This window comes from Eleutherodactylus coqui, chromosome 5 (genome assembly GCF_035609145.1).
Source record: "Eleutherodactylus coqui strain aEleCoq1 chromosome 5, aEleCoq1.hap1, whole genome shotgun sequence".
NCBI lineage: Eukaryota > Metazoa > Chordata > Amphibia > Anura > Eleutherodactylidae > Eleutherodactylus > Eleutherodactylus coqui.
The window spans coordinates 118,263,392-118,284,915 of NC_089841.1; the positions used below are offsets into that span (position 1 = coordinate 118,263,392).

General features: G+C 45.8%; 1 protein-coding gene, 1 long non-coding RNA gene and 2 other non-coding genes across 6 annotated transcripts in view; 3 read left to right on the plus strand and 1 right to left on the minus strand.

Annotated features, from left to right (window-relative positions):
• Nucleotides 1-3,488: 3,488 nt before the first annotated feature.
• On the plus strand, nt 3,489-11,465 carry LOC136627725 (uncharacterized). The gene is made up of 3 exons (XR_010792818.1): nt 3,489-3,710; nt 7,967-8,097; nt 9,761-11,465. It is a non-coding gene; the product is annotated as an uncharacterized lncRNA (long non-coding RNA).
• LOC136630986 (small nucleolar RNA SNORA13) lies at nt 5,181-5,311 on the plus strand. The gene has a single exon (XR_010792988.1). It is a non-coding gene; the product is annotated as a small nucleolar RNA SNORA13 (small nucleolar RNA).
• Nucleotides 8,219-8,348, plus strand: LOC136630985 (small nucleolar RNA SNORA13). The gene has a single exon (XR_010792987.1). It is a non-coding gene; the product is annotated as a small nucleolar RNA SNORA13 (small nucleolar RNA).
• Nucleotides 11,466-12,181: 716 nt separating the features above from the next.
• EPB41L4A (erythrocyte membrane protein band 4.1 like 4A) overlaps nt 12,182-21,524 on the minus strand; it is a 262,636-nt gene continuing 253,293 nt past the window's right edge. The window contains exons 19-24 of one of the 3 annotated variants that reach the window (XR_010792817.1): nt 19,669-19,716; nt 18,230-18,298; nt 17,290-17,400; nt 15,208-15,286; nt 12,867-15,117; nt 12,185-12,353 (exon numbers count right to left, since the gene is read on the minus strand). Coding sequence is in view for 2 of the 3 variants with exons in the window: in XM_066603055.1 (XP_066459152.1) it covers nt 14,998-15,117; nt 15,208-15,286; nt 17,290-17,400; nt 18,230-18,298; nt 19,669-19,716 (427 nt within the window). In the remaining variant the exon portion in view is untranslated. Of the gene's footprint in view, nt 15,118-15,207; nt 15,287-17,289; nt 17,401-18,229; nt 18,299-19,668; nt 19,717-21,524 lie in introns of all 3 variants that reach the window. The other 2 variants (XM_066603055.1, XM_066603054.1) reach the window with 2 other exon arrangements.

Genomic DNA, 21,524 nt, shown 5'->3' on the forward strand with positions numbered 1-21,524 from the left:
CAACCAGACGCCCCGCAGCCGCCGACCGGACCCCTGGAGTGAACACGGCCGACCAGTCACCCACCGCCAGGCAGAAGGCAACCGGCGCAGCCCCCCCCCATCACAGCGGCAGCCCCCCCGGCCCAGCGACAGCCCCCCCCCCCGGCCCAGCGCTAGTTCCCCCGGCCCAGTGACAGCCCCCCCCCCCCCCGGCCCAGCGCTAGTTCCCCCGGCGCAGCGACAGCCCCCCCCCCCCCCCGGCCCAGCGCTAGTTCCCCCGGCCTAGCGACAGCCCCCCCTGGCCCAGCGACAGCCCCCCCCCCCAGCCCAGCGCTAGTTCCCCCGGCGCAGCGACAGCCCCCCCCCCCCCCGGCCCAGCACTAGTTCCCCCGGCCTAGCGACAGCCCCCCCCGGCCCAGCGCTAGTTCCCCCGGCGCAGCGACAGCCCCCCCCATCGCAGCGACAGCCCCTCCATCGCAGCGGCAGCCCCCCCCCGGCGCAGCCCGGCGCAGCGGCAGCCCCCCCGGCCCATCACTTACCAGGACAGCTGGACGGCGGGACAGCTGGGCGGCTTCTCCGGACAGCTCGGCAGCTCTGCACCTTCCTCTAACAGAGGAAGGTACAGAATGGCGGCTCCAGCGCGCTCCCGAGCAGTGACAGCTCGTCTGCGCATGCGCAGAAGAGCTGTAGCGGGGAGCACACTGAAGCGGCTCGTGCTGAAAGGAGAAGACCGGACTGCGCAAGCGCGTCTAAAAAAGCAAGCTGCCAGCGAATTTAGACGGAACCATGGAGACGAGGACGCTAGCAACGGAGCAGGTAAGTGGAATAACTTCTGTATGGCTCATATTTAATGCACGATGTATATTACAAAGTGCAGTAATATGGCCATACGGAAGTGTATAACCCCACTTGGTTTCGCGAGACCACCCCTTTAAGAAGACAAGAAGAAGCCAGTAAGCTGAAAAGAACAGAATAGCCTGTGCAGTCTGCTGACTTAAACCCCAGTGTGCTTGTTTGGAATGAACTGTACAAAAGGGTGAAAGTAAAGCAAAAGACACGTGCAGCACATTTGTGGGAACTTCTGCAACAATGTTGGGAAGTAATTTCTGAACATCTGAATACAAATGTAGAAAGAATGACTTGATTGCATAAAGCTGTTATATCAGCTAGAGGAGTCAAAATCTAGATTTAATTTGGTGAAACAAAGTTATTTCATTATTTTTATTCATCCTAACTTGTTTGTTTTATGCTTTCATTTCACGGTACATTTGTGTTGTCTGTCTTTCTTTGTGGCAAATATAGTGCTGCATGCACTGGTCCTTCTTTTGTACAGTCTCTCTGATGCAGATTAGGCAGCGCTCAGCGTGACTCCAAAATATCAACTCTTTTATCAGCCATAATACACATTGATGGCGCCCTATACGTCTTTCTCTGGCAACTTGCAGACCTTGTACTGAGCTTCAGCTCCACTGGGTTTGGGATAATCAGTTATTGTTTGGTCAAGAGGGGCCTCTGTGACCCCACTAAGTAATAGTGCTTTTTGTACCCCCATAAGGTAACAATGACCCCTTGGTAAAGCTCAGGTTAACCTCAGTATTTGTGACCCATACCTTTCACCTCCCCCAGCAGTGTTTGGCAGCTGCTTCTGCATTAGATGATGCATCCACCTCCCAGCTCTGTTTCCTTGCTTTTGATGTCCTAAGGCAGTTATGGCGAACCTTTTAGAGACCGAGTGCCCAAACTGCAACCCAAAACCCACTTATTTACCGCAAAGTGTCAACACGTCAGGGGGCGGGGCTTATAATGGGGGTATGATTTTACCCCCTTCGTTCTAAAAAGGACAGGGCTGCTTCAAAATAGACAGCGTGCAGATTTTAACTGCTTTTTGGATGCGGAAATGCTGCAGAATGTCCTCAGTGGAAATTTCTGTGAAAAATTCTGCAGCATTCCCGCATACAAAAAGCTGTCAAAATCTGCACCCTGTCTATTGTGAAACAGCCCTGCCGTTTCCGCCAAATGTAAACATACCCCAGCGGTAATAGTGACACCCCCCAGCAATAATAGTGACCCCCCAGCAATAATAGTGACATCCCACAGCGGCCCCCAGTATAATAGTGACCCCCCCCAGAGCGGCCCCCAGCAGTAATATTAGTGATACCCCCCCCAAAGCAGCCCCTCAGCAGTAATAATAGTGACACCCCCCAGCAGTAATAATAGTGACACCCCCAGCGGCCCCCCAGCAGTAATAATAGTGACACCCCCCAGCAGCAATAATAGTGACACCCCCCAGCAGTAATAATAGACACCCCCCCCCAGCAGTAATAATAGTGACACCCCCCCAGCAGTAATAATGCCCCCCAGCAGTAATATTGCCCCCCCCCAGTGGTCCCCCAGAAGTAATAATGCCCCCCACCCCCCTTCCCCAGCGGTCCCCCAGCAATAATAATGCCCCCCCCCAGCAGTAATAATGCCCCTTCCCCCCCACGGTCCTCCAGCAGTAATGTCCGCCCCCCCTTCCCCAGCAGTAATACCCCCCAGCGGTGCTCAGCAGTAATATTGCCCTCCCCCAGCAGTAATATTGCCCCCCAGCGGTCCCCCCAGCAGTAATAATGCTCCTCCACCCTCCCAGTGGTCCCCCAGCAGTAATGCCCCCCCCCCTTTCCCAGCGGTCCCCCAGCAATAATAATGCCCCCCCAGCAGTAATAATGCACACCCCCACACTCCCAGCAGTCCCCCCAGCAGTAATGATGCCCCTCCCCCCAAGACCCACATACTTACCCCTCCTTCTCGTGGAAGCGCCACTCCTCTTCTGTCTGATCGCTGGTGCACACTGACGTCAGTGTGCTGCCGGACGCCTCTTTCCCCTGCTCTCGTGGAACCAACTAGGAGACGTCGGGGAACGGGGGAGGAGGATCCTGGCTGCACACTGACGTCACAGTGTGCGCCGGGATCAGCGCAGACAGCAGCGCTGATGGCAGTGCGCTGATGAGTGAATGCCTGCAGGGGAGCCGTGGCATGTCCTATTTTTCTGCACTTCTGCTTTTTTTCTTATCTCCCGTGTTTTCTTATGGAGCCCCCTTTTTGTCACATCGCACAAACTTGCGGGGTTTTTTTCGATGCGTTTTTCACATCAGAAAGTCCTATTGATGCGAGGTTATTCTCAAGAAAAAACACCGTGGACGCTCAAAAATCGTGGGAACGAAGACGCGATTATGCCGCGATTTTCTTGCGGTAAAATCACAGTCGCCGTGTGAAGCTAGCCTTAAATGTCTTAAATGTCATTTTTCTTGCTGTTTTTTTTCTCTTTCAAACACAAATATGTCAGAAAAGAAAACTATTTGCCCAGAGCAGGCCTCGGGACATTTCTACGGCTTTCTCCTGTTATCAGTCCTTCATAGTTGTGAAACCTTCCAAGCCTGGTCAGGTTTTCCTTTCTTTTGTAATGGTACAGCCCGTCTCCCCCTCCCCATATGGTACGCCCCGCCCATGTACTCGTGCTGCTCTCTCTACTTCCTCCCTTTCTGCTGCAGACCAGCGATGAGATCATGTGGTGTGAACATGGCGGCTCATAAGGGAAGTGCGAGAAGTCGGCTCAGCACGGGAGGATAGGCCTCGGTAATGATTTGAGCTGTGGCGGGGGGACCGCAGTCACCACACCGCTTATTGCGAGGGTGAAGCGTAATTTGGCCGTGTGCATGAAGCCTGAGCGGCACAACACCACGTGATCTAAGGTAGGCCCCTGTGCGGAGAAGTGGGCGCGTGCAGTGCGCACTCGGCGGTGTGAGGGGCTGACGGGCCGGTGTGAGCAGGGCTGCAGGGGACGTGTGTGCTGGCGCCTTGTGTCCGCTGTGAGTGGTGCAGCACCGTAGTGTAGGGCAGCATGGCCGCTCTCCCTTCAGTAGCGGCGCACCGGGTCACGTGTCACACTTCTGCCTCTCTCTTAGTACATAACCTGCAGCGTACTGCAGTGTATTATAAATGATCCTTAAAGAAGCCTGTCCATAAGACACTTGGCCTGGACGGCTTTCCTGGTGACACTGGTCACGCTATCATGAGGCCGGTATCACGCGGGCAGAAGCTCATGTACATGATGGGTGTTGTGATTTTCTGCACACGTGTTACTGTACATTTTGCGCCCACAGCCCGGCTCCTGCTCAGTGTAATGGGCAACTGCTGTAATTCATGTAATATGTGCCCTCCTGGTGAGAATATGCAGGAATAGAGCATGATGCAGAATTCGTTTGTGTCGGCTAAAGGAGTGCGCAAAATCTGCTTCACTGAGCGACCCGATTAGCATCAGTGGGTTCTGTTCACTGCGTATTGTGCACAGGCTTCTCATGCTTAATAGGCTGCACAGATAGCTGCGCCACCCTCGCCATTGTCCCTGTGGGCGAGGGTGATATCAGCCTGAGATACTTGTACCTCCTTATAACCAGGGATTCTCCCCAGAGAGGGATTGTGTCAGTCTTGTAAGGGAAGAAGCTCAGGACAAATGGAGCACTATATAAATATGTATAAGGCCGCTGCCCATGTTGGAGTGGTCTGCAGTACCAACCCCAGCCACTGCAGTATGGACAGCGCCATCTGCTTCCAGCCCTCTCCACACTGACAGGGCCCGGTGACCACATCAGTGGGGATGCCGAGTGCCGGACCGCTGCCATTCAGCTACTAATGTCCTAGCCTGACGACCCCCGTCTGCAGGTGGCCTAACTCTTCTCTTCCGCAGTGAATCAGCAGCGCACGCTCGGCCAACACGCCAGTCATTTGAGGACAGTCGTTTTCTTTGGCCACCCCGTTCTCTTGATCTGTGTTGGTCCAAGTAGTCAGACCCCCTCGCTGATCATAGTCATCCGCGATCACGGATGGGGGATAGCGGTCAGACTTAACCCCTTTAATGTCACGTAAGGGGCGCTACAGTGAAAATGTATAATGCCCAGAGCAAATGTGTGGGTTTTTTAAATGCATGCTTATCTCGTGCCTCCTGCTGTGATGAGGGGTGACTACCTTGGGGGGGCTCCATGATGTGAACATTTCTGTAGTGTGATGGGAGGAGGTTGGCATTCTGGGCTTCATGCTGCGGCGCTGCAGTTGGTTATGAGAATCTTAATGCACCGCCCTCGGCACCTGATGACGCCCACCAGACATGACAGGTCAGTTGTCCCTGATAGGTTGTATAGCACTGATTTCTGTAGACTGCCCAGTGCCTTTTGTGTTGCCTATTTGCTATATAAATGGTGAATGTGGTGTCAGAAAAGGCCGAAATAAAATCCCACTGTGGCCCGCTGACCTCGGAGCGCCTCCTCCTTGGTTGTATGGCTGTACTGGAATAATCGGCTCGTCTCGCTTGTCCCAACATGATTGAAGTGAACTCCCCTCTTTTATTTCCTGGTGACCTAATTGGGGGCTGCGGGACCCCCATGTACTAGCCCTGTAGACCCAGAAGGACCTCCAGGTTTACTGTAGACTAAGCCTGCTGTTGGGGCATAAGGCGTCACATGATGTAATCCGGTATGCCCTGACTTACTGTGTTCAGAGTATAGGAAGCACCCAGATTTAGACAACAGAAAATGGGAAACCAATATTTAGTACTGATATCACTACCTGGGTGGTCTAGGGTAGAAGCAGGTTAATATTTTATAATGGTATAATCTGCAATAATAGAGGTTGGAGGGTATACTATGTATACTAGGAGGGGCACAACTGAACGCCTGTCTGAGCCCTGTGTTGCTCTCCAGCGCCGTCCATATGGCTTTTATTTGGATGACAATCCTACGTTTTTAGCCAAATGTTCTAATAAATGCAAGCTTTTAAATTTCAGTGGTGTTGGAAGCCCCCATAGTGGTATATATCCTTGTGCTCCTGATATATTGTAGCAGTGATGTCCTCTTACACACCGCAGTGCTCACCCCCCTGCCCGCTCACTCATACATCTGCTCCAATAACTGCACATTGGCTTCCTTCCATCACTTGAGCGACAGTTACACGGGACGATTATCGTTCAGAATCCTGCGCTCACGGGAACCTGACTGATAGCCATGCATGCAGAAGACTGACTGACGAGCCGTGCGCTTCTAAACAACTGTTTACGGTGAATGGAGGCGGGTGGGGAGAACGTTCCCTGGTCCACTCCGCATCCATGCCGGCAGCGCTTTCAGCGATACTCACTCCTGTGTAACCACGCAGGAGCGAGTATCACTGGGGCGAGCTGTTGGACCTCGTTGGCCCGACAGCTTATCCCGTCTAAATGGGGCCTTAGGCAGCAGCTGGGGTGGGCTAGGATTAGTGGCTCAAGGGATAGTCAAAGTGAAAGCTCTGCTGAGCCAGGAGCCCCATGTTCTCACTGCTGTGCCTGCATTCTGCTGCTCTGCACTTGGCTGGCATGGAACAGACAGGGAAGGGGGGATCATTCAAACTGTAAGGCCGGCAGCGTGTGGGTGGATTTGCATTGCGGAATCTGGAGCAAGCATCCGCCTCGGCATTCTGCCGCAAATACTGCCCATAGCATGCTATGGCAAAACGCTTTTTCATCTACACAAGCGAAAATCAATTGCAATTTTTCCCTCGCGGAAGAAAAAAAATTGCAGCATGTTTTATTTCTGTGCGGATTCCATTATTGAGTATTAATGGTAGAAAATGGCAAAAATTGACTTTTCTTATGATGGTGCTGCAAAATATCATATGCGCCAATGTCACCTGTATAAAACAAGGCCGCAGTCATGTCGGTAAGAAAAATAGAATGCATAGAGGCAAAATAAACTAGCCAGTCATTAAAGACTGCATTTGTTCTTTAGGCCTCATGTCCATGGCACGCAGTGCACCCGCTACGGGTCTAAGCTTTAGATCCACAGCGGGTGCACTGCAGATCGTGTTGAAAAAGATTTTTTTTAATAATTGCGGGTGGTCGCAGATTTTGTTACTTTTTTTTGGTGTACGTGGATTTCGTGCGTAAATTAATGAAAAACAAAATGGCCGACAGATGTTTCTGAGAACCCCTTTTCCCCACCCACCAGGCTTTAAATCCGTGCGTGATTCGCTAATGCATTTAAATGTATTTGCCGATCCGCGACTCCCATAGACTTCAATGGCGCAAGATCCGTACGGAATTCGCAATGAAAATGGAGCATGCTGCGATTTTTAGATCCGTGCAGATAGTAAATAAATACCATAAAATCAAATCTGCGGACCTAAAATCAATCGCAGAAGCTCCATTCACTTCTATGAGCGGCGAATCCGTGCAGATTCCGCAAATAAAATCCGCCCGTGGACATTTGGCCTGAGCGTTTTGTTTGCGGTAATACTTGGTTTTGTGTTGGTCGTCCCCTGTGATACTGTCATGTGATCTTTTACACTCCTCTTCATTTGACGATTACTGTAAGGAAGCGGTTGTGGAAGGTAAAGAACAAACCTAAGGACTCCTGTCCACGGGTGTATGCGTAAAACACTATGGGTCTCCCCGGCAGAGACCGCGTCTGGTTGCAAGTGCACTGCGTATCACGGACAAGCGCAATGAGATAGATACATTTTTTTTTTCTTCAATTGAGCAGGGTTTTGTATGAGACCATTGCCCATACCCAATGTATTACGTATGGACAGAGTATCATATACAGCCTATACATGTGTGGGGCTCACGCTGCGTGGTAAGCAGGGAGCATGCTGCGATTTCTTTCTTATGCATAATGATAGTGTCTAGATGTGCATGGATCAATGAGATGCCAATGAGTTCATTGACTCCATTCACTGTGTATGATGGGGCCGTGCAACATACTTGTAATACGTGGTCAAACCGCAGTCGTGGACGTGAGCAGGCAGCAGTATTTTAGTCGAATCCAGGAATGGGACCAAAATATGCAAATCTTTCCGTTATACTTTTTCTGTAGGCTTCATTTCTGGTTTTGGCTCCCTGATTGTTAGTTACTGCTGTGCCTGTAGCCTTAATCTGACACTTTGTATAACTTCCTCCAGTAATCCTTGCTTTTATCCTCCACAGCACATGATGGGGTCCCATAAGGCCGGGCCCTGGCATCACTGAAGTCATGGTGAAGTTCCAGGGTTACTGTGACGCAGTGTTTTCACATAGTGGACCTGCAGCCATTGCCAAGGAGCCCTCCTAATGCAAAGGTTAGTTGTGTTATTAGTGTCACACAATGTCCCACTGTTTATAGGCGGCTGCTTTCTGAATGTATTGCTTCCATCTTCTTGGTGGACACTTTTACAAGCTGTACTGTTGTACTCAATTGTTTGCCTTTGTGTTACCCATTCATTTTATTAAGTGATGAATGTGGTGTCAAACAAGGCATACAGTAACTTCCTTGCCCCACATAGTGCCCTGAAGTTAATATGCATGGGTACTGGGTTCCATGGGAACAGTTAAGTGTATTGAACTATTTTTGCACTCCCCTCTCCCCATTCTTGGTCTCCTTGTGAATGTAATAAAATCTCCTCCAGGGTGTTTTTTATAACCCTTACATTTAGACAGCTTAAAACTAAGTGTCAGCAGCTTCTGCCTGGTCATCGGTGGCATGGGCGATGTAACCTGGCATGTTTGCAAGAGACACATTTCTCTTTCCTATGCTTCCTCTTGATTGGCTTAGGCTAGCTTTACACGACCGGGTGCGATATCTGGCGCTGCAACTCGGGCCGATATCGTACTCTGAATGTGCGATGTAACCGCGGATGTGAGATGTTGTGTCAAAACTCCTCCTGTCACTTGCGATCGTCAGCGCGGGTTTTAGTATTGGCAAGTGTGAAAGCCGCCTTAAAGTGACCACCTGGTCAAGAGCTCGAACTTGATATGCAAGTCAGTACCTTTGGGGGGGGGGGGGGGGGGGGAGAAAGCAGTCTGAACCAATGAGGAGACCAGAGGTGTGTCCCAGAAACTATAGTCCCAGATCACAGCTCTGTCCTAATAGCTGAGATAGGAGGAAAAATTAAATAACTGTAATCGTGCCCCATAGGTACTGACTTGCATATAAACCTCAAGCTAACTGGAGGGTAGCTTTAATTAGCTGAAAATGGTATGCAGATGAAACCTCAAACTGAACCATTGCACCTTTTGGTCGTCATTGCACTAAAGTCAAACTTTGGTCTCCTTTTGACCTGGTTGGTTTGCGCTCTCGTTTTAGAGAACACAATAGCATGGTCTACTGGAGGAAGCCGCTTCTAGCATTAGCCAGTAATTTTCTGTCTTGCTAATTTCCAGAGTTTTTAAAAGGGTATTCTGGAGATGGGACTTTCTTTTACCCCCAGGATGGGTGAAAACTGATAGATCAATTGGGAAGGGGGGCGGTTGAAAGCTGGGACCCCCACTGATACAAATGATGGCGCAGGCAGATAGCGGAATGCTGTACTCTACTCTATTAGAATTCGGCAAGACAAATACTCAAGCACAACACATCTATTTCTGTCTGCTCCATTCACTTTATTGGGACACTTCTTTGCCTGTGCCATTGAGGAATGGAGCTTCTTCTGTGCATGTGTGGACAGTGGCTCTATCCCCACAACACTATAGAAATGGAACAGAATCTTGAACTGTGAAATAGGGGGGACTACTGGTCTCCCATTCTCAGGGGGGTCCTAGCAGTTGTACCCCAACTGATCTATCAGTTTTCATGTAACCAGTAGATGGTTGACAAATGTAAATAAACCTTCCATTGCCAGAATACCCCTCTTTAATCGGTGACCTGTGAAACTGAGCATATTGAGGAACTTGGTCTGTTCTAGTGTTCTCCTAACCATTTACTAAATCGACAGATTCCTAAAAGCTTTTTTTTATTCTTTCTAGATAATTTTGAAGTCTACGTGACCAGCAGGAGAATACAAGGAACTTGTCTGCAACAACTTATTGTCTTTTGATTTGTGGAATGTATACTACCGTTCAAAAGTTTGGGGTCACATTGAAATGTCCTTATTTTTGAAGGAAAAGCACTGTACTTTTCAATGAAGATAACTTTAAACTAGTCCTAACTTTAAACAAATGCACTCTATACATTGTTAATGTGGTAAATGACTATTCTAGCTGCAAATGTCTGTTTTTTTGTGCAATATCTACAAAGGTGTATAGAGGCCCATTTCCAGCAACTATCACTCCAGTGTTCTAATGGTACAATGTGTTTGCTCAGAAGGCTAATTGATGATTAGAAAACCCTTGTGCAATCATGTTCACACATCTGAAAACAGTCTAGCTCGTTACAGAAGCTACAAAACTGACCTTCCTATGAGCAGATTGAGTTTCTGGAGCATCACATTTGTGGGGTCAATTAAACGCTCAAAATGGCCAGAAAAAGAGAACTTTCATCTGAAACTCGACAGTCTATTCTTGTTCTTAAAAAAGAAGGCTATTCCATGCGAGACATTGCTAAGAAATTGAAGATTTCCTACAACGGTGTGTACTACTCCCTTCAGAGGACAGCACAAACAGGCTCTACCCAGAGTAGAAAAAGAAGTGGGAGGCCGCGTTGCACAACTAAGCAAGAAGATAAGCACATTAGAGTCTCTAGTTTGAGAAACAGACGCCTCACAGGTACCCAACTGGCATCTTCATTAAATAGTACCCGCAAAACACCAGTGTCAACATCTACAGTGAAGAGGCGGCTGCGGGATTTTGGGCTTCAGGGCAGAGTGGCAAAGAAAAAGCCATATCTGAGACTGGCCAATAAAAGAAAAAAATAAAGATGGGCAAAAGAACACAGACATTGGACAGAGGAAGACTGGAAAAAAGTGTTGTGGACGGATGAATCCAAGTTTGAGGTGTTTGGATCACAAAGAAGAACGTTTGTGAGACGCAGAACAAATGAAAAGATGGTGGAAGAATGCCTGACGCCATCTGTTAAAGGAGATGTCCCGCGCCGAAACGGGTTTTTTTTTCAAAGGGATTCTGAATAAGGAAGGCTATCACTCCATTTTGCAACGCCATGCCATACCCAGTGGACAGCGCTTGATTGGAACCAATTTCATCCTACAACAGGACAATGACCCTAAACACACCTCCAAATTGTGCAAGAACTATTTACAGCAGAAGCAGGCAGCTGGTATTCTATCGGTAATGGAGTGGCCAGCGCAGTCACCAGATCTGAACCCCATTGAGCTGTTGTGGGAGCAGCTTGACCGTATGGTACGCCAGAAGTGCCCATCCAACCAATCCAACTTGTGGGAGATGCTTCTAGAAGCGTGGGGTGCAATTTCTCAAGCTTACCTCAACAAATTAACAGCTAGAATGTCAAAGGTGTGCAATGCTGTAATTGCTGCAAAAGGAGGATTCTTTGACGAAAGCAAAGTTTGATGTAAAAACAATGTTATTTCAAATACAAATCATTATTTCTAACCTTGTCAATGTCTTGACTCTATTTTCTATTCATTTCACAACGCATGGTGGTGAATAAGTGTGACTTTTCATGGAAAACACAATTGTTTGGGTGACCCCAAACTTTTGAACGGTAGTGTAACTTGTCATTTTAATACCAGTATAAAATAAACTGTTAATGAGGACATCCAGTATGTGACTAGACTTTGCTGCTAGAGTTCAATGTGAGAACTGCCTTTACTCGGCAAGTTTCACAATATTCAGCTTGCCATCTATTGCATAGCATTGCTTGTTTAGAGGATTAACAATTCTCCTTTTAATCAAAATGTTTCCTGAGAGTCCAGCTCAATAGGTAAAGCAGTAAGCGACAGCTGTACTTTAATTTATGTACCTTACTACTGTGGCATGATATGTGCAAGCTTGCTTTATGTATACATGATGCAAGAAGTTCAGAGCAGATGTGTGGTTGGGTCAGGATACTTTGTAGAATGGGAAGAAAACTGCACCTGTATTCCAGTGGTGCAGAAGTAGCCATATTGGGAGTCTACACCCAGAGGCATATCTATATTACACTCAGTTTGGCACTATGGAGCAATTCCAGCAACCTCATTGATTCTGATTCACAATTCCAGCAATCTCATTGGTTGTCTAACTTGCCTGATTCAACCTCAATGGTTGTTAGTGCCGAACTTGAGTGTAATCTAGATCTATGCCAGCCAGAGATGTGTTACCTCCCAAATTCTGATGCATATTGAGTGAAGACTTCCTTCTGAGAAACAGTAGGCATACTGTGGATGTAAGTTTCCCACAACCACGTGTGCTGTAATACAGCTGTGGAGTACCTTATTTTAACCTATCTGCCGCCCAAAAGAATGCAATGACTTTGAAATCTCAACCATATTTTATTCACAATAGAACACCTGAAGCTGAAAATCAGACCTTTTATTCCCTTTAAAAAACAAACAAACTTGTTTTGCTGTCAATAGCAAAACAACTCAAAGTTGTGGGGGGTGTTGATGGGGGGGTGTAGGTCTCCCAGTTGGTTTATCAGGCTTTCCTTGGACCCATTCCATTCCTGAAATCAAAATGAGATGCAAACATCAATCGTGTGGGGGGGGGGGGGGGGTATGTATAGGCATCAGCTGAACAAAAATGAACACATTGAGCGTGAAACACGATTTATACCCAATTATACACATCCAGCTCAAAACCTAAACCCACTAACATGCTGTGACTAAGGGGCCACATATCCTGAGGAAGGCACTTTTCTATCCAGCTGAAACTATGATAAACAGTTGTTGCAGGAGATGCCATCCTGGAATTTTACACCAACATCTGTACAACTGAATGCAGATTTTAAATGGCCAGGAGACTTCTGTCCCTTCATTTTACATTTTGCAAGACTGCATGCTATATAGCTTAATTATATATTGGAAACTGCTGGTGCTGACAAACCCATCTGAATGTTAGGGTATGCCATAGGGGCAGGGGTTCCCCTCCCCTCTCCCACAAATTGCCATCACAAAAGATAAATGCAGCAAAATCCACTGCAAAATTAGCATGTAACATACCTGTGTATGAACCTTACCTGGGTATTTGGAGGACAAAGCAGAAGGCAGCTGATCGGTCAGAGCTTGCAGCATCACAAAAAGGAAGAGTTCGTCTGTTCAGCAGTTATGAGGAATTAAACAATTACATACAGTTTGTAGGAAAAAGACAAGCCTAAACTATATAAGATGCACACACAATGTTTGACTGAACTTCATTTACTAACCAGAGACTCCTGAGGCCTCCCTCACAGACTTTTTTTATAACAGCATTTAGCGCTGCCTTTTCAGTGCTGCGCTAAACACTGTACAACGCTCCCATTCATTTTAATGGGGCTGCTCACACCAGCGTCAAAACGTGTTTCCAACGCTGTGCTTTGACAGCGATGCATGTTCTATTTTTGGCCGTTTTCAGACCCGAGTCACCCATTAAAATGAATGAGCAGCAGATTCAGCGCTGCCGAATACGTGCCACATTTTGGGTAACACTAAACACCCTAGCTACACTACCTGCGGGGGCCGATCAACACTCACCTGACAGGTGCCGTCGGGGACTCTCCGGCCAGGCTGGCGGGAACTTGTCAAACTAGCAGAGGATCTTTTGCTAACGACAGATTAGAATCCCTGCCCCCGACAAGAGTGCTCTGATTGGCTAAGCGCCACTGAGTGACAAGCCCGCTTACCCCACTCACAGCCAGCACTCAGAGCAAACTCTTGCTGGAGGTGGTGATTCTAATATGCGTCGCTAGCAAAAGATCTTCTGCTGGCTTGAGGCCTGCATGGTGGTTTGGAGAGAGCCTCTGATGGCACCTGCTAGGTGAGTATGGATTTTTTTTTTCTTGCAGCATCCTTGGCTGCGGTTTCAGCTGTCCCGAAAACGCTGGCATAACGCATGCCAGCGCTGCTGAAACCGGGCTGAATCTGTAGTAAACGCAGCGTTTCTGCAAACGCCTATGTGAGAGACTTAAAGCTGGGCTGACAACGGTGTAATTTCATTGTCTATTATACATGCAATGTCCGCAAACAATGTGTGGTGAATGAAGTCAATGAAAGTGTATTGATCCATTCACACATGCGCAAATTATGCACATAAAGTAAAGAATGCAGCATGTTCTATTTTACCGTGCTTTGTGCAGCCCTACTGTTTTCTATGGGTGTGTTCGGAATGCAGTTACATCGCATTTTTTTTTGCAGTTGGGGGGATTAAAAAGATGGTGCTAGGAAACGAGTTAAAAGGAAGCCAGTGCATGCATGACTGTACCTAAAATACACTGTTTATGTGCATACAAAAACACAATACACAGGGATATGCAGCTACACCTGTTGTGATTTTTACAGTGTTTTACTGTTTGGTCCTGTGCGCCTGGCTGAAAATTCTTCCTGCTGGAAACCACCTGAAAAATCAAACGGCACAAATTCTGCTGCTTTGGGTTTTAACCTTTGCATTACAAAGGTTGAAATTGCAGCATGAATTGACATTTTCTGAATTCTTCTGCTCTATATGGAGATTTTTTTTAATTTGCGCACATCACTTGTACTGTAATTGTTGACATTTCTGCTGTACAAGTGATTGGTTTTTACAGCTGCGGTCCTGAGGAACTCCCAATTACCCATCATGGTCTTGGTGATCAAATACAAGCACTTAAAAAAATTTTTTGGTCTAGACTTTTTATTCTTAAATACTTTTGAATCTTAATACTGCAAGAATAAAATAAACTCAAAAAGTCTTCAAAATAAAAAAACAAATTTACAAATAATGTGTCACTTGGTATACAAGCATCTATGGGCTAAATGTCCTTGTAGCAACTAAAATCTAAGACTGTGTCAAGTATGTTTAACGTCCAATTTGTTTAAATAAACTCCGGCAGCTAGAAATGATTGGCTTCCCGTGTCACAGACCACACAAATGTACACGGGGTTGTAACAACAGCATTGGAGCAGCTTATTTCATGTGGTGGTTGTGGTAACCGTGGCGGCTGATAAACGAGACGCAAGCTTTGTTCAGCTCTTTGTAGAACTGTCTCGTTTCCACACCTTCCAATATAAAGTGGCCACAACACTTGCAGGTAATAGCTTTGCCATTCATGATCCAGTGAGAATAAGGTCTGAAGAGATTTTCCATTTAGTCTGTTCTGGAAAAATAATTTATGTGGCCTCGTGGTCAACAGATTGTCAGGTTTCTGAGGTGAGGTGTGAGGTCTGCACTGTTTTTATGGTTTTTATACTGTGCTTTCCATCCCTGCCATGAGAAATGCCAGCTTCAATCAGGCTATCCTTGGACCCGTTCCGTCTCTGAAATCAAAACGAGGCAGTATCATCAATATTGGGAGATTTAGTACATAAAGACAAGTGTCCATTGATCCAGGATTAAAACAAGCTAACCTGTGAAGGTGGTCCAGTGGTGTAATGGATATCTGAGGCTCGTGTCACGGTCAAAGGAGGCAGAAGATCAGTTTTCACACTTTTAAAGGAAATATATAGATATTAGCTCAATAGATTTGTTTAGCTGATGTTGTGAGTTAGAACACAATAATACACCGTTACAGTATATGCAACTCAAAACCTAAACCTGCTAACATGCTGTGCCTACAGGCCACGTAGTCCTAAGGAAGGCACTCTTCTATCCAGTTGAAAAGACTGACAGAAACTATGTGAAACAGCGACCAAAGACGTCTCCATCTCACATACGGACCCCTATGGTTCTGTCCTGGTTTCTGTTCCTGTGCATTTTTCTGCATAGAAGATGGAAATAGCGATTGACATGAAAACGGCTGAAAGAAGCCTTAGGCAAGCTCAATGCATGAACTTGCGATTTTTGTGCAATGCATTTTTAATACCGGTATTAGAAATTCCTATTGTTTTTCTCACGAGAAAAAGCAGCGCTGATACTCAGACATCTCAAGCAAAATTGCGATATTGCTGCAATTTTCTGGTGGCAATATCGTGATTGCCAGTGTGAAACTAGCCTTAGAGTGCTATTACACAAGCACTACTGAAAAAAGTTTGGTACCGTGTTAGCCAGTGAAGCAAAACGTGATTGGTCCCAGGAAGAGAAACCAAGTAATCTTGTAGATATGATACCTTTTAATGGCTAACAAAAATACATGCTGCTGTTTTGCGCTTTCGAACAACTCAAGAGATTCATCCTCACACACAATTATTTCCCCTTTGGCAAAGAGATTTTCCTGCAACTCACTCGAACCGCCATGGGCAGTAAAATGGCACAGCAATATGCCAACCTTTTCATGGCAAAACTGGAAAGTGACTTGCTGGCCTCCTGCTCCAGCAAACCATTGGCCTACTTCCGCTACAGTGATGACATCATAATCATCTGGACCAACACCAAACAAGAACTAATAAAATTCCATGAGAGATTCAATGCATTCCACCCCACCATAAACCTGACATTAAGCTACTCGTATACAGAAATCAACTTTTTGGACACCACCATAAAAATTTCAAAAAACGCAATACAGACATCCCTATACCGAAAACTGATTGATCGGCCCACATACCTTAGATGGGACAGATCCCATCCTAAACACATCAAAAAGTCCATCGCCTACAGCCAGGCCTTCAGATATAACTGGATCTACTCAAAGCCGACAGACAGAGAGGAACATCTATACCATATTAAAAGGACATTTTTAAATCAGGGCTACCATCCCACCTCAATTGATGACCAAATCACCAGAGCCACTAGGATACTCAGAAATCAACTACTCCGATATACAGAGAAGGAAAGAAACGATCGTGTACCTCTAGTAGTGACCTACAATTCACAGCTAGAGACCCCGACGATTGCTCGGGTGATTTAAATGCCGCTGCCAGAATTGACAGCGGCATTTAAAGGGTTAATAGCCGCGATCGCCTGTGCGGCCGATTGTAGCTTACTGCCCGCGGGTGTCAGCTGTAATAAACAGCTGACTCCCGCTCTGTATGAAGAAAGGTCGGCCCGTGACCTCTCTTCATACATACCCTGACGCTCCAGGACGTAAATGTATGTCCTGGAGCAGGAAGGGGTTAATTAAAAATCTTGTTCCAGAGCCCCCTAAACATCTTGTGCAAATGGCTCTTTGGATCCCTGCAGGCACCAATGTAACTGCATATCTTCACCTGTTTAGTTTCTCCACTGCACAGCACAAGGGCGGTTTCACATCTATGTTGGAACCGCCAGTCAGAAGTTCTGTTGCTCATCCGGCACAAAATACCAGAAGACAGCACTGCATGTAGTGCTTTTTCTTCCATTCAGAAGCCCGGCAGCTGAGCGTAAGGCGAATGGACCAATGGAGTCCGTTCTGCGCTGTTCAGTTCTGTCATAAGACAGAGCTGTAGGGCCCAGGGAGTCCCCTTTCCTGCTCCTGGAACAGATCAGGAAATTAGAACCCTCGACATAGATGTGAAACTGGCCTCATTTACTGTTTTGTGCGGTTACTGTTCTTAGTGATTGCCAACAGAACTTACTTGACTTCAGATAGAACTGATCTTTCACCATCAGAGCACTGAGATCTTCTGTACTGGCGAAAACTTCGGGGGGAGTGCGAGTGTCTGATACGTATAGGGTCACCTTGAGTCCTGGAATTGAAACCCAACATGTTGTTACTTACAGAACAAGGATATTATTTATAGTCTGCATGAGGTAGCACCAGGTCATATAGTGTACATGTAGACATATATACATTTATCATGGATTGTATCTTATATAGACATGTGCATACATACTAAGGGTTAATTCACATGAGCATTTAAGGACTTTTGTATACACCTCTGTTTACGCTGAAAAAAAACTGCACTAAATATTGCTTGTGTAAATCCAGCTTAAGAGTATATTCACACAGCAGATAATGCTGCAGAAGTTTCTAGGCCAGAAAGTTCTTGCAGGTGTGAAACCACCCTAACTACAGTTACCGGTTACACCGGGTGTGTTTGTAGTCTGTAACTATGGAGACACACATATCTGCATTGTTGCTGTTAAAGACAGTATAATTATTGTTAAACAAGACCATCTTCAACATTGTTTATTTTTCCCATTTGACAAGCATTGGAGCAGCAACAAACTGCATGCAAAACAAACTGAAAACGGCAGGTGCTCTTACAGAAAAAGGGCCCAAGTAGGGACCCTGTTCTATGACTTCATATACTCTAGTAGGGCATATAGAACAAGCATTGTCTTCTTGGAACAACCCCTATAATGATTTAACTGTGGTTAATAGAGAGCATCCATATACTTCATTGATATTTCCAACACACTGCCGGTCCAGTCCTATTTAGACCTGACACTGTCAATATAAAAACAGTCTTCATGTGAATTATGCCTTTTCATATATGGATTTTCGCTTTAGCAGTATTGCTTTAAGAATTCTTCAGCTAGCAGCGTGGGTGCATTTCAGGTTAATTAACTTACTCTATCTTCATGTACGGAATTTCCTTTAATTGTTCTTCGGATAAGCCTGAGGGGTCGACCAGTTCCTTCCTGCAAATGAACAATTTCCAGACCTGAATATTCGGGTAATTACATATAAACACAGCTACTGCATGGCTGATGATTGTAATGTAATAGAATAATCTCAGATTTACAGTCTAATTGATGGATTTTGCCAGAGGTATTAGGCATCCATTTTACCAACATTTTCTGATGACACTGCTAACTTTACTTCTTGTTCTTCAAATGCAGTGCACAGTGGTACACAGTAGAGCACTGGGAGGTGGCAATTTGGGCATCGTTATTGTATATTCTGTAGCCACCATCAGCACCTCTGCTCTGCCTCTACGTCACCTATATAGGAGGTACTGCAGGTGATAAAGGAGTTCTCCAAAACTAGCAATGGTCTAAAGTAACAAAAGCAGCATTATGTTTCTATCAGTCTTTTTTAACCTGGCTGCAGCAATGACACTGCACCGATAACATGTGACTGTCAGCCAATCGTTGGCCTCACTGGTATACCGTTGAGGTCAGTGATTGGCGGCAGCAGGCACGTCTTGTTGACAGGTCGTTACCTCTGCACTGCAGCAAACAAAATCAGTGTAATGCTTCTTTTGTATTTTAGACCATTGACTGCCTTGATCAAATTGTTTATATCAGACAATCCCTTTAAATTGGGAAGCCTAGGCTAAAGAGCCTGTCTTTTAAAGAGATCAACTTTTTGAAATGAGGCTGACCCAATGAACTGCTTTTGCTGGCGAAAGTTGCAACCAGCCATGTGCCAAGTCTTAGTGCTTATTAGATTGTCTTTGTGTTACTCTGCCAGCAATAGTTTTTTTCCTTCTGGAGAAGACTCTGGCTTTGACATTTTAACAGGCCTTGTAACATTTTAAATATAAGCCAGATATTATCTCGTAGGAAAGCTAGATTGTAATAGGTGGTACGGCCAAGGCATTATATCATCTTCTATCTGTATATCAAATTTCCCAGAGGAGCATGCATGGCCCTTTTAAGTCTCCTCATGGCTACTAAGTGCTCTCCATAAGAAGAAACTGTACCCCTCATAGCCCATGTCATGGGTCTATCAAGCCAGCCAGAAAACTACTGTAACACCAATGAGGGGCAAAATCCCCAAGACAGCCTGCCTGTACATGGTTATTGTTTCCTGCTTGGCTTATATCCCCAGTCATGTTACTAGGGCTGTTAAAAGGTTGGGTATTAACTTGTAGGAAAGCTACCTTCTAATGGATGGTACTGAGGAGGCACTGTACCATCTCACATTTGCATAACAATAGATTTTGGAACACATTAGATCATGCTGCCATCTGGAGGTTAAAAACTTCCAAGGGTTGAAGTTCAAAACTTGTGATAACAGTATTTTTTGACACAACCTTAGAGAAGAGTAATTAATGAAATCTTACTGAATGTGTTTCCACAATTCTTCTTTTGCTTGAACATCTGGGCTTCTCCTGACAAAAAGAAAAAAGGTCAGTCAACGAATAGCAGCTAATGGCAAATCTCTTGTTAGTTTCCTGCTCCGTCATTGCCCAAATAGCTCAGTTACATGTATTATAAATCTCTTTTGATGGGCAGTGAAAACATCTACTCTATGGACTAGTCATAACCCTCCATCATTACATCTGGTTGAAAAACCAGGCCCCTATGTCCCACTTTGGCAGTAAAAGGACTCTTCGTCTGACATGGAGCGTCCAGCCAATGGCAATATTTTTTCCCTCCTAGTAAATGGGAGATTTGGGCAGTTCCGTTTACCGTGAATATTCATCATAAAACACCATTTTGTTTTCGTGAATAAAATAGGTCCAAACTTTTTTGTAGATTCATTTCTTACAATGTCTTTATAGTAAACCGTAATGTCTCCTAGGGGTAGGTGCAGGCAGCCACAGGGCTGTCATTTTAAGAGGACCTGTCATGTTCTCCATCAACTGCAGCTCTCTATATTAGTTTATAGCTGCCACTTCACCCATTCTGCCATTTTTATACATTTCTTTCCAGCCCCCATCCCCTTTAGTCCTAAGCAATCAGTGCCATTAGTTCCAGCTCACAATATACAAATGAGCCCATATACTGTCAAGCGGGTGGTCACCGGGACCTCATGTTAGAGACTGCTCCCTTGACATTAAATGGCCTCACTTGCCCTCCAGAAACAATGCACACTTATTTTCAAGATCAAGACCATGTTTATGTACCAATAAAATAAAACAACTAACATAATTGGTTTCTGTGGGCAACATTAGCGCAGTTTTTTGCTTAGTTTGCACGGGTTTGCTGTGGATAATTTCTGCAGGAACATCCACAAGACAAATCCACAAAAGACTAAGGATTTTGGTGCAGATCTTCCTATAGAACCCGAAAAATGAGAGTGAATATTCCCAGGTGTATTTTCTGTTACTTTAAATACTTTTGGGGCTAGTGGAGGGCTAGAAGTGTAGTTGTCATTGAAAGCTACCATTTACTATAAATATTTTAAGTAGTTTCATATTAATTGATTGTTTCTAGATGATCCAGTAACGTTTATAAATGAAGTTAACAGATTTACTGTTTATTGCTGAGAACATTACATGACTGTAAGTGAAGTTGATCGACCTCATCACTGTGCCAAGTTTAATCTGGTGACCTCAACACAAAGGAAAACTCCACAAAAGACTCTTCCTTCTATGCGTGTTAATATGAGTTGGTACTGAGTGCCAAAATAGCAGTCATCCTAACTACCTGACAACCTTACGCCCCATGAAACACGGTCCAAGCAAGCTAGTGGTGACTGCAAGTAGCCAGCAAGACATGAAAAATATTGTTTATAGTTAAATCCAGCCCATAATTATAAACATTTCTTTATTCACACTTATTACAAAGATGTTTCTATCCCCAGATATTCCAGGACTAATGTTGCTAATCTGTGCCCACTTCAGTATATGTTCCAAGGTGGTCACACCTGGTCATTCTTGCTCCTATGTCTACTGGATATATGGAGGGCTGCCCAATGTGGTGAGCGGCTGCTTCTGAAGATTGCGGTGTCTTCTCTAATGTCAGAAAAGATGCAGAACATTTATTAAGGTGGACCAGACAGGTAGTGTTGTATCTTGTCTGCACTGGAAGTGATGGGTGGAGCCAAGGGATAGTCTGCTTGACAGCCAGGTGACGCCCCCAGTTCCTAATTGGCTGCAGGAGCTTCTCACTTTTACCCGATGGGCTTCTATGCTGCTGCTGTGCTGCCAGCATGTACTGCTTACCCTGCGCTGTGCGATGATGAGCGCCACCA